The sequence below is a fragment of the Thunnus albacares genome, chromosome 11, assembly GCF_914725855.1.
Source record: "Thunnus albacares chromosome 11, fThuAlb1.1, whole genome shotgun sequence".
NCBI lineage: Eukaryota > Metazoa > Chordata > Actinopteri > Scombriformes > Scombridae > Thunnus > Thunnus albacares.
Genome location: NC_058116.1, coordinates 25,854,039 through 25,866,645, shown reverse-complemented (window position 1 = coordinate 25,866,645; position 12,607 = coordinate 25,854,039). Strand labels below are relative to the sequence as shown.

Genomic DNA, 12,607 nt, shown 5'->3' with positions numbered 1-12,607 from the left:
CCCAGTGTCTGATGCCAATTCAGACTCAAGCCCAGATCCAAGTTCCGATACATTTCCTACAAACCTCAAATGATCAGATCCTCCAGAACCCATACCCTTTATTGAAGATGTGCCATTACCAGGTTTACGTGTGCGAGACGAGATCTCTGCTGTGCCCCTTTCTGATGTGCCTTCAATCTCCAGTTCTGTTGTAGGTATTAGAGTGGTCAGTCGAGGAGCCTCAGTAGTCTCATCCCAATTCTGCGCAGCCTTGTGGATCCCATGTCCTTCATCAATGATCTCTGCTCCATGCCTTGCAATATTCTCTGTTGGAATTTCTCCACTACCTGAACCACCAGACCCCTCAGGTTCCACTGTTGGAGCCATAGTTGTGGTACTAGTCCAGGACCAGAACCAAGCATCGGAGTAGACCACCCACAGGGTCAAAAAAAACAAAACTCCAAACTGGGTCCTCATCTTGGGTGTAATGTCAAGTCTTTACCACGTCTACCCGCTTGATCAGGCTCCCAGAGTGAACTTTGACATGTCCACACAGCCACTACACTCCTAACACACACTTTCCTCCAGCTCTGTCTCCACACACACTCAACTAGGCATAGAGGAGAACTAAAGAGAGTGCCCCATTCAAAAGAGTAAAGGGGGAGAGCAGGAGGAGGTGTGCTCCGTATTGGCTGCCCTGGCAATATTTCCTCTCTTAACTCCTCCTTCCTCCTCCTTCTCCTTTTGTCACAGCAGTGAAAAGAGATCTCTCCTGCTGACTGATACCTTAGAATTACGGCAGCCCTGCCTTTCAGTGTACAATACTGATGCTTTCAGTGTTTTACAGAGAAGGGCAATTTGTTCCCCTTGACTCTCTCTTTGTTAAAGTATGATAATAAGTACAGATTTAGCTTAAATAAAGGCAAAATGTATGAAACTGCACTGAAAGCTTGTGGTCATGTGATTGGTTTATTTCAGTTTTAGAGCAAATAAAAAACAATTTTATTCTTTGTTGAAGATTTGGAATATGAGCAGCTGTGTTGAATTACCTCTAATGCATTCAGTTAAAGCCATTCCATTGCAATAATGCAACCAATTATGCTGTTGTGATATGTTGATACAGTATGTTGAGATAAAATCTGACACCAGTATCTTGTTATTGTAAATGTATTATTGAATTGGATGATAGCAAAAATATCTTTATAAACAACACAATTTAACCACTAAGTGTAAATTAATGAAATTCAATCCACTCGAGTCAGTGAAATTTTTACAATTTTTACAATTTAGCTTTATTTTTAGATCAAGACGGTGGTGAATTAAGAGTGTTACTTTATGCAAATGTGTCAACTTATTTTCTTCCACTAGCTTGGACATAGCCAAAACCTAATGTCCCTGTATAAATTGTCCTCACTCCACATGGTGCCATTTCTTCTTCACACCAGTTTAGACCCCTGTTTTCAGTGCTCTGTGGTTACACAGTAATCCAGGCCTCGCTTTCTTGTCCAGACTGGTTTTTCATTCTGCCTATGGGATCAGTTGACAGAGACCCTCGACATCTGCTAATGGGAGCCAAGTGATAAAAGGAACTGGAGGTTTGTGCAAGTGTCTCTCTAATAGTACTGGGTTTTAAAATAAAGGCAGGCGTTTTGTGCATGTAACCTCAGTTGTTGACAGAAAGGAACTTGGGTAATTTGTGCACAGCTTGCAAGCATCTGTATAAAAGTTGCAGACACTTATGCCGAGATGCAGAAATGTCTCGACACCATCTTGACAGCTTTATCCTGTAGTGCTCTGTCATGGCCTGGGGTCACTGACGATCCAAATGAACCCTGTCTGCAAGATTATGTTTGTTTGGTCTAAGAAAAGTGAGATAATGAACAACTGAGCCAGCAAGGCAATTGAAAAGTAAACTAGAAAATTTTGAAAACTTGCAAAAGGAAAAAACATAAATAGTGAGCACCTCCAAAAATGAATCATTGTGCTCAATCAAGGCTTCATCAACATGTCATATATATAGCTGATAGAAACTAAAGATGAGTGAACAGTTAATTTCTTGAATGTAACCTATTAAAGAAAATAATATAGCTCAGTTATTTATCACAAGGCCAGGCTATTTTTGCACTTTTTGCCCTGATGGGAATCTTAATGAAAGATGAATATTGTGCTTAGTCATATGAAAAGCAGCTTCCTTTTGGGCAAACATGACTAATGGACTTGTGATTGTCTTTTATTGGGGTCTGACTGACTTTTCTCATGAGAAAATGTCTTCTTTAGTAGGTCTGTTGATTTCTATCCTAAATTCAGTGACACAATTCTACATAAGAGGCTGGTTGCAGTTGAGCCTCTGGCAAAAAAAAGGAGTTCACACTCTTAACCATGCAATTGTTCACTCGAAAACTGTCAAAAATAGACAATTTAATGATAGTGTACGTTAAGTTGTATGACAAAAAACATTAAGAATGACAACTTTCTGTGGGAAAATAACTACTTTCAAGGTGATTTTCAAACCATATTGTTAAATTAAAAAAAAAATCACAAAATCTTATCAGGCTCTTGATACATTACAAGCTAACTTTTTAGTGGTCAGACACACTCAGTGATCAAAGTCTGTAAACCAAAATAACAGTGTTTAAAGTTGGGACTTGGGAAACCCTTGGGTAATAAACTCTCTTGTCTTGTGATAGGTAATGATTAGCCTTAAACTTCAGAAAACCCCGCTAATGGATTCTTGTGGTTTACTGCATCATTGTATAGGTTAATCATTCAAAACAACATCATAGCAGACATGCTTTTAGAGAAAATTAGAAATCAATTTCACTTCAAAAGTAGATCTTAATAACAGCACAGGTGATGATGCTGAGAAATGAAGTAGTAATTATTGTACTGCTTTGAACCCATGAACGTTTCTCACACAAACAGCAAGTAAAGTAAAATTTCATCTGATAATAACAAACCTGTTTTCATAAAATGTTAAGTGGCACATTCCTGCCCACATCACCTATCCTTGATGTCCACAAAAAACATCCTTCCCACTGCCGTTCTACACTTTCCATCTCCTGTGGGGAGTCCCACCAGCATGATTTGCTCTTTTACTTTGTCCCTTTCAGTTTTCTTAAGTGCATGAGCTGCAAACTCCTAATGACTGACAAAATCCAGACAGTAAGAGGACATTGTCTCCAATCAGTGTTATTATTGCAAAGACGACAATGGATTAGCCTGAGGGCGTTTTGATATATATATATATATATATATATATATATATGTGTGTGTATATATATATATACTTTTTTTTTTTTTTTTTTTGAAAAAGCTTTAAAAAGTGGGAAATTTGCCAAAGAGACTTGGGTGGCCAAGGATATATACCTTGCCACCTTGTCAAGAGTGTCCTTGGAACTAGGAAATGGTCTGCTTATTTATGGAAAAACCTGACAAGGAAAAGAAAAAAAAAATTGCACTTAATAAAGGTAAAACATTCGCGCCTTTGGAGTGAGTTTTTTCAGGACAAGGTAATCTGCAGAGATCATACCTTGAGCCTAGTCGAAAGCATGTGTCCCTCTTTTCAACATCCCTTTCATGTCTATAGCGGAGCACAAACTGTAAGAGTCATAAAGACACCACAGACAGAAGATTTCCTGTTTTCAAGAGTGGCATTTGTAATTGGAAGAGGTAATTACAGTCGGAATGGTTGAAAGGTTTGTACTGTATGTCAAAGACAGGTGGGAGACTGTGGAAAAAAGGACTGCATGCCCTGTACTTTAATAGTAGATCTTTTTCTGCAGTAATAACACTCAAAAGGGGCATTTAAACAGTCTTTTTTAATGTAATTCATTTCAAAAAGTGAAAAAAAGCTAGAATCCATCTGTTGTGACTCAAAGTTAGACCAAACTGTAACAATAACTAAACATCACTTTCTTTGGCCTGAGCCCTTAATACATGAAAACAAGAGTTGTCATGTATCAGTATGTGTTTGAGCTAAAACGTAATTTGTTCATTTGCCAGTGACAACAGTCCAAGTTACTGCATATTTGTTTTACTTAACACTCATCTGCAGTCACATGATGTCTTTTATAAGGGTTTGAAGAACTTCAGTTTACCCCAGTTCACATGCTGGTCACCTGCTGCCTGCTGACAGAGAGGACAATAATCTCAGCAGGGATCCCGACTCATTTAAAGGGTCAGGTCACCCAAAACGCAAAAAAAAAAAGATTATTTGAATGCCTTGAGAGCTCCAAATGAAATTCCCTTTACATCCATGAGTGGGTAGTGGCAGAAAGCCAGATATCTCAAATCTCAGCAAATAAAACCAAACTACCTGCATGTTGCAAAATCAGAAGATGTGTTTTTTTTTAATGATTTTACTTTGTTGAAGTAAGGAAAGTATTATGTGTTATAGTTGCACAGGATCACACTGAAATGTCTCAAACTGTCTAAAATGTTCACCACCATCGCCCTTTGGCATTTACTATAAATTTCTGTAATGTCTGTGACCTGTGAAATCTTGAGATGTTTGAGCAGGGGATGAACTGAAATTCCAGGCCTCCCCAGTGTCTGTCCTCACAATACACAGACAAAAGCATGAAACCTAAGACCTGGAATGAGTCTGTGGGCCGAGACCATCAATGGGAGGGTGAATGATTGACTAATTACAACACCAACAAAACCTGGTGAACATAATCCACGAGGGGCCGAAGGTGTCCAATTACATGTGTCTGTCACTGCAAGGCGGTATTTTATGCCATACTGACCATTCAGATATTGGATTTCATATGCAGAGTGCCAATTTCATCAAAGCTAAATATAGCTTTTGTGAATAATTTAAGAATATGAAAACATGAATATGCAACACAATATATAACACAACATGCACTAGAAAGAGGGAAAGTATTTATTGCAAGTGCAATTTACAAGTAAACAACCTCTACAAACTGTGGCTTGACTTCTCAAAACATTAAATAAATGCACTTAGAGTTTCGCATTCTTATCATTTAAGCCTCTGCAGTAGTACAGGGCTATACTGCAAGTGTAACTGCTGTACAAACAGAAAGGCTAGACGCACATTACAACACAGGCTGACCATACAAAAAAGATGAGGGTCTTTTCTCTGTAGCCCTTGGACCAGTTAGAGGCCCTTTTGGCAACCCCCCCCTTGCACCATCACTGATGTTATTTCAGCAAGTGGGGGTCATTGACCTCTTGCTGTGACTCATAGCATAGTCACCGTCTTCAGTGGATATACAAGCATTAAGCTCCGAGGCACTCAGAGCTGGGAGTTTTAAATGACATACACAATGTAGGACACCAACAGATTCTCTTGAGAACGCATGAACGAGCCAACATATGTCTGAGATATGTCTGCAGACACACATAAAGACCCACACACACACACACACACACACACACAAACAAACTTGGGCTGCGGTCGCACAGTATGTTACAGCTGAGCAGCAGTGTAAACAACGAGACACAGACAGACACAAACTCCTGTGAACATATGGTTGAAACAACATATGCACCACTCCCCTGCCTGAGCTGCAGCCATACAGCATGTCACAGTTAAACAGCAGTAAAACTATCTCAATCTAAATCAACCGCAGAAATAAAAACACACGAGGAAATGCCATCATCAGATAATCTTCAGACACTGTGGATGATCGCTACATGCTGCATGTTTCTGTTAGTGAAAAGCAAACTGCTCTTTTGTCTGATCTTGTATCCCTGAGCAACAGGTTGTAACAGAGTGCTGGATCACAGCACAGTTAAAAGGACTATTCAGTGGCTTTCCTGCAAATTTAAAGCCTGTTGTGAATCTTAGAAAATAGAACGCATTCACCTATTTTATTCCGTCAGTCAGCAATTCATGGTCATGTACCCTTGTTGTTTCTGTCTTATGTGACTTAGTGTATACAATATATTGTATGTCCCAGATTATACATTTTTACTTTCTTTTGAGTAAACGCTAGCCTTTCTAGATGGTAAATATACTGACACCAGATAGTAAGACTCATTCAGTGCTGAGAATAGTGATGTTCTTTTTAGTGCATCTCAGTTGTATGTGGAGAATCGAAAAATCTTTTCTTAAAATCATTCTTGAAATGGAATAAACTAAGTAAATCTAGTCAATCATCCTTAGTAATGTTAACATTTCTTCTCTTTTCTGACATTTGAGTCAGACTCAAATCCTTTGAGCACAACAATCAGCCGTACAAATGTATGTCGTAAGGTTTTAATTCAACCTGGCAGCAGCAGATTGTGCTCTGAAACATACACAGTTCTTCTATACCGCCACAACACACTGAACCAACTCCATGTCTAAATGAAAGACCTTAATTCAAATGACATCCTCTCTCACATCTCTGAAATCTCCAACCCGTGAATGTGTGTCACTGACTGTGTGAGACAGGCAGAGAATGAGAGGTGGTGGGGGGTTGGCTCACAGAATGGAGGTCAGAAGGTCACAGCTATCAGATTAGGAGGGAAAGGGGTCCTGTTTCGCACAAATAGAGACTTATCACAGCCCTGGGGTGGCCTGCAGAAGCAGGTTGTGAGTGCCTGCAATGCGAACGCCTCTCATTCTGACATGATAACATTTGTAAACTGTTGAAGAAATTCATTGGCTTAGGAAGAGCTGCAGACTACATGAAAACTTCAGAAGAGTGCTAGAGTGCATTCAGATTGTCGGCAGCACACAAAGGGCACGGCAGTTATTCTACAATTCAGGAGTCCTTGCAACATAAACAGTCAATTGGCACAATGCCACTAATTAGAGCTGCAATGATTAAATGATTATGATGATATAATAATTGTTTTAGTCATTTATTAAGCAAAAATGCAAAACATTTGCTGATTGCAGCTTCTTAAATGTGATAATTTAAAGCTTTTCTGTGTCATACATGACAGTAGACTGAATTTCTTTGGATTTGGGGCTGTTTATAAGACAAAACAAGACATTTGAAGACGTCATCTTGAGCTTTAAGAAATTATAATTATAATAGTTTTCACAATTTTCTGGAATTTTATAGACAAAGCAATTAATCTAGAAAATAACTAGCAGAGTAGCTGCAGCCATACTACGAATATAGGATATGTTATATGTATTATTATTCTAACTGTTGATTGGCTAAGAGTGCATGCAGAATACATTGTGCTGTGACAAAAGCTGAGCTGGGACCAACCTTTTTTTGCTGGAGTTCTTTGCAATTACATCATCTCTACCCCAATACTTCTCACAACACAATGCTAATATTAGCCTAAAGACGAATTTAGTCCTCAAATGAATTCGATACATACAAAATCTAGTTTTTGCATGCCATGTGAAATGTCTACATCATGAAAATCAAGTTACGTAGATGATGTCTGGCTATATCTTGAGTCTTGAAAGTCACATTAACTGTGACATGAAAATATTACACTATGTATTTGTGCACCTGCTGCAGTTTACGGGATTGTTGTGAGTACAGGTCGCTAGCTGGCTTCAGCTATATTACAATGAATTAACAGTCTCGTCTAAAAGAGAAAGGGACTGAAAAAAGACTGCTCACTGATCTGAGCTCTCGATTTGTGTTTATTGAAGAGGTATCTTCTCTGGTTACGAGAGGTGAAGGTCAGAATCAACAGACCAGTATGTGGATTTTTAATTTGCTTGTCTGTGTCCACCTGCTGGATAGCTAACTGTAGCTAACATCATCTACAAATATCCTTGTCAAGAGGCAAAACCACAGGAGGAGATGAATTAGTGAGCAGACTGTGCTGAAACTGATAATTAAAGTGGAAGTCTGTGCTCTACTTAGTTGAAGCATCTGGCACTGAGAGTCCAAAGCTGTATGTGTTAACCTGCATTTTTTGAATATGTATAATGATGACAGCCTTGCAGGTGGTGCATGTCTTTTATTATTCTTTTTTCTGGAGATAAAAAGATTAAAATCATGAATTGCCCCCAAGTTGGAAAAAAAAAATAAAATACGAGCCCTAGCCTGCATTAAGAGTAACTAAGTGGTGTTTCCCTTTACAGGGAACCCTTTGCTGTTGTTGTTCAGTGACCAGCAGCAATTATAACATTGTCTTACACAAGTGTCTGGCACTGACTCCACTCCTGTTGTCACTTCAAACCAAAGCATCTCGCAAGAAGGAAAATGAGTCTTGAAAGACAGAAACATCATCACATGGAAAAAATTAAACGCAGGTTTGTCGATGAAACCTAATCAAATTTGTGTAGATGCTGTACATAAAAATAACTTTGCACTGAAAGGCACTAAACATAGTGAATGCCTCCTTAGAAACAGCTAAACTGAGTCTTTCAGACATTCCCAGAGAACAACCTACTATCCTTTAGAAATAGACAGACAGCCCTGCAGGGTTCCTCACAGTCTTGCTCAGACAAGCAGAAACAGCTTGGCTGTCACTCTGAATAAGACACATTCCATAACAACAGGAGAATATGTGGCCTGTGGTGCCTAAACAGCAGTTACAGTATAGGAAAGAGGAAGGGGGTGTGTTGCTTATGGGATAGAAGGAAGACACCCTTGTTTTGTCATATTTAACGCATTAAAGAAATGTAATTTTCTCAGGAAATTCTATACTAAGATGAGAGCTAGACCGTTGTTCTGTACATAAATTGCACCCTGGGAATATGTCAACTACATGTTCCACTTAGTTTGAAACAGCAAGAAATTCCCTCGTGACCAATAAACTGCTACTCATGCATTGGCAAAATAGAGAATTTTTTTTTTTTTTTTTTTTACATCAATTTAATGTAAACAAACTACAAAGTCTGCTTCTACAACTCACATTCATTTAGCTATCAAGATGGACACAGTTGTCCCAGCTTTGGAAAACACTCTCTGGCAAAACAGCCACCTGAAAATTACATTAACAAATGAAATTTTATCTGTAGGTGTCATAACTTGGAACATGACATACTCTGCAGATTGGGCTTAAAAGAGGTGTGATGGCGGAAATGACCAGAGAACTGAAAGCCAGCTGCTCTGATGTCATCCGTAAAAAATTCCCACTACGAGGGACTATTTGGGGAGTTCTTGTACCTGTAATGACTCCACTAATTAGTGCACTGTCAAGCCAGAGCATCCGGAAATGTCTGAACTATAATTGGCCCACAATGCCTGGGAGGCGTTATCTCAACTAATGACAGACACAGTGCTGATTCTGCTGCCTGAAACAAAACTAGGGGTGGCTGAGTTTGTCACTAAAGTGAGAATAGCTGGTCCATCTTAAAGGTCGGTCCACCTTAAGGTCAGGTCAGGTTCCAGGTCACGTTAGGTTAGCTCATTTATGCTCCATCTCAAGAACAAAGATGGAGTTGTTGCCGATGGAAAATGTGACATTTCCTCTTTGGCAATATTTCAGGTTTAAACCAGATGCGAAAGGCAAGACCATGGATATCACGCAGGCGATTTGCAAGCTTTGCATGAGAGTTGAGAAGCCTCAAATGACCCACCTACACAAACATTTGCGTGTCCACCACCCTGCTGAGGCCGCCAAGTTAGCACCAAAAGAAGCTACAGTCGGCAAAGATCCAAGTCAGCCATCTATCATGGGAGCTCACAATCCAAGTCATATCCATAACGTTAACTACTCTTATGGAGTGCAGAGTACAGTTTTGGTTGAGCAGGCATATGGAGAACGGAGATGTGGGTTATCAGATCCATGAAAAAGAGATTATTTTAGTTCTGATTGTTAACCTTTCCTTCTTCAGCGTTCAGTGTCCAGACCGTAGTCGGGAAGCAAATGGGAGACTTTGTGATCTGCTCCAGGGCCGAAGTTGTCGCTAACTTCGGGGCTAACCCTCTTCACTTTAATGAGCAGGTGGCAAGTAGAGCTATGCCTTAAAGGAGCTACGCTACTTGTATAGCACTATAGTAAGTTATTTAAAATTGCCCTAATATCGGTGTAGGAAAAACCAATTGTCGATCATCCCTTCAATCATCGATATATGATCCGATCGCCAATCGCCACAAGCCTAATACACACTCTTCACCACACACTTAATGGATTTAATCCCTGTTTATGTGAGAATGTGTTTCTTATTTTCAGTGTTGTCAATCCTGGATGGAAACAAACATGACAAGCATCACCAATAACAGACTGTGCCAGTCTGGAGTAACACTTCACATCCCAGAGCAGTGAGGATTAGCTGTGGGGAAATAGTTCCCTCTTCTGTCCACAAGCTGAGCCACAATCACAACCACAGGCAGTAATATTCACACTCCCTTAACCAAGCAGCCTTGCCTCAGTCTCTATTATAAACCGATTGATATAAAGCTATATTTAAAATGCAGCCACAATAGAATGAAAGCAGTTCTTTATGCTGCAGAGTAAAAACATTCATCGCATGGAGCTGCCCAAAACAAACAGTTTACTCTTAGTATAAATGGATGTATTGTCTCATGAAGAATACAATGTTATCAGATGTTACAAGTTCACAATTTAACTGCTGATTCATATGCTGTCCCACATCCTTGCTGCTACAGACGTCACTAAATGACTAAACATGACCCTGCTTGACAGGTGGCGGTCTCCTCACAAAAACACACCTGTGGAAAATCAAACACAATGTTCAACTGGCCTGTCAGCAGCAAACAGCACCGCATGGCAGATAAAGCACGTGGGTGAGATAAAGAGACATAAAAAAAGAAACATAAAGTCATATATTAAAGAAAAGCTTGTATGTATGTGAGCGGTTGTCCGCTTGTGCATGTTTGGCTTTAAAATTAAGAGGGAATGATCGTATTACAAACAATCCCTGATTCATGCTGTATGATGCTCACTGAGATAATAAATTCATTACAGGGTGTTTATTTTCATCAGCTACACCAAAGCGGTCGCAGAGCCTTCGGCAAAACTCTCAACACACCTGCACTGTTGATGTCACAGCACAAAGAAAACTACAAACATATGTTAGCAGCTATTATGTTTCCTCGAAGATGGGACTTAACAATTGAGTGCTTAAAGGCGTCGGCTCTTTGATATTCAATAGTGTATGAGATGACTTGCAAGGAGACATATGGATAGATTACTGAAGCATCCCCTCTGCCAAAATAAAGATTTTTTTTTCCACAGAAATAAAAACAGATTTTAACATTTATGAAAAACTGCACAGAATATCTACATAGTCTCCATGTACTTATCAAAGACACAGAGAAGAATCTCTCTATACAATTCACTGGTGCTATTCACTGTTTTCGTCACTAGAGGGAGACAAAAATCACTGTGGGGTTTGCTATAGGGCTCAATGAGACACTGACCTCGTTGCAGTCTGAAGCATTTATGTCACAGGACTGTCATTATCATGTACACACACAGTCAACACGCCCACACACACAAATATCAAACAGGTGGGGCAGACAAACAGGATGACAAAGTCCAATCAGGCCGTCACAGGAAACAGACCCTAAATATTTAGTTACACTAACCTGCAGCAGAGTTGTTGAGCCATGTTGCAGACACAGTTTTGGCTGAGTCCCTCCACTGTTCAACAGCCGCTTTTAATTTGATTTTACTTAATTAAATTCTGGTATGTCATCCGTTTCAGTATCATTAATAATGCTTATTTATTTTATATATGCAATTAGGTTTTGTTTTTTTTAAGGAAACACTTGGTACTTACATGGCTGACTCCAAAGTTAGTTCCACTTAAAGTTATTTATTATGTATTTATTATGAGTTTTAAAATCAATTTTAGGATTTTTGTTTATTTTGTATTTTATTATTTTTCTCTTTCCTATTTCTTGAGCTTATTCCAATTTGTAATTACACTGCATTTGCTTTTTTCTTACATCTATGAAGCACTTTGAAAAGTGCTATATAAATTAAGGTCATTACTATCATTAATATTTACAGCGAAGGTATCAATAAACCTTATTCTAAAAACAGCCGCCTGAATGAAAATAGTAAGTTTTTAAAGATGATCACTGAGTTTGACTCAGTTGATTCCCTGGGGAATCAAGGGTTGAATGTTTGATACAGTGATATAAGTAATCAAATTGAATTAACTGAATGAATGAATTGTGGCCTTTATTAATTCACCATACAAACAAATTAAATATTTCTGTGTATATAAGATTTAACTCTTTTAACTGTACATTTTAAGTATAAGAATAACTGTATGAATTATTGTATTAATTAACTAAAGGTACACATGCCCCTTCTCAGTCCTTATCATCTCTATTTTGTATATTTTTTTAACACAAAACAAGCAACAGTAAAGGAGCACAATATAATGAAGAGAGAATACATAAAAATAAATCAATATGTTTTGCATTTGCATGGACACATGGAGAGCTCAGCACATGGCAAAAATCTGTCAGTTTTTTCAACCACTTCACATAATCTTTTCATTTCAATTTTCATTTTTGAGAAACTTTATTTGAATTTGTATATTTGTTTTTTTCGCCTTTTTTAAATCATGTGCATGTTCATGCATATATAATGTAAATTCTGTTTTTTTTTTTCAGCCCTGCAACTCTGCGGGTGAACTTCAACTGAAGGTTCATCCCGCTTTGATAAATCATTTACCTGCTTTCTAGACCTTAAAATAATGCAGAGGGACTCTCCCACACCTGGAATCCAGACACTCTGCTTGTCTAATATGGGTGGGGTTTGGAAGGTCATA

General features: G+C 38.7%; 1 protein-coding gene across 3 annotated transcripts in view; it reads right to left on the bottom strand.

The window, feature by feature from the left end:
* col18a1a (collagen type XVIII alpha 1 chain a) overlaps positions 1-12,607 on the bottom strand; it is an 89,866-nt gene that overhangs the window by 44,785 nt on the left and 32,474 nt on the right. The window contains exon 1 of one of the 3 annotated variants that reach the window (XM_044365221.1): positions 120-590. The exons of the other annotated variants lie outside the window; for them this stretch is intronic. Coding sequence (XP_044221156.1) covers positions 120-456 — 337 coding nt within the window. The 5' untranslated portion in view covers positions 457-590. Of the gene's footprint in view, positions 1-119; positions 591-12,607 lie in introns of those variants that run through there. 3 annotated transcript variants of the gene reach the window in all.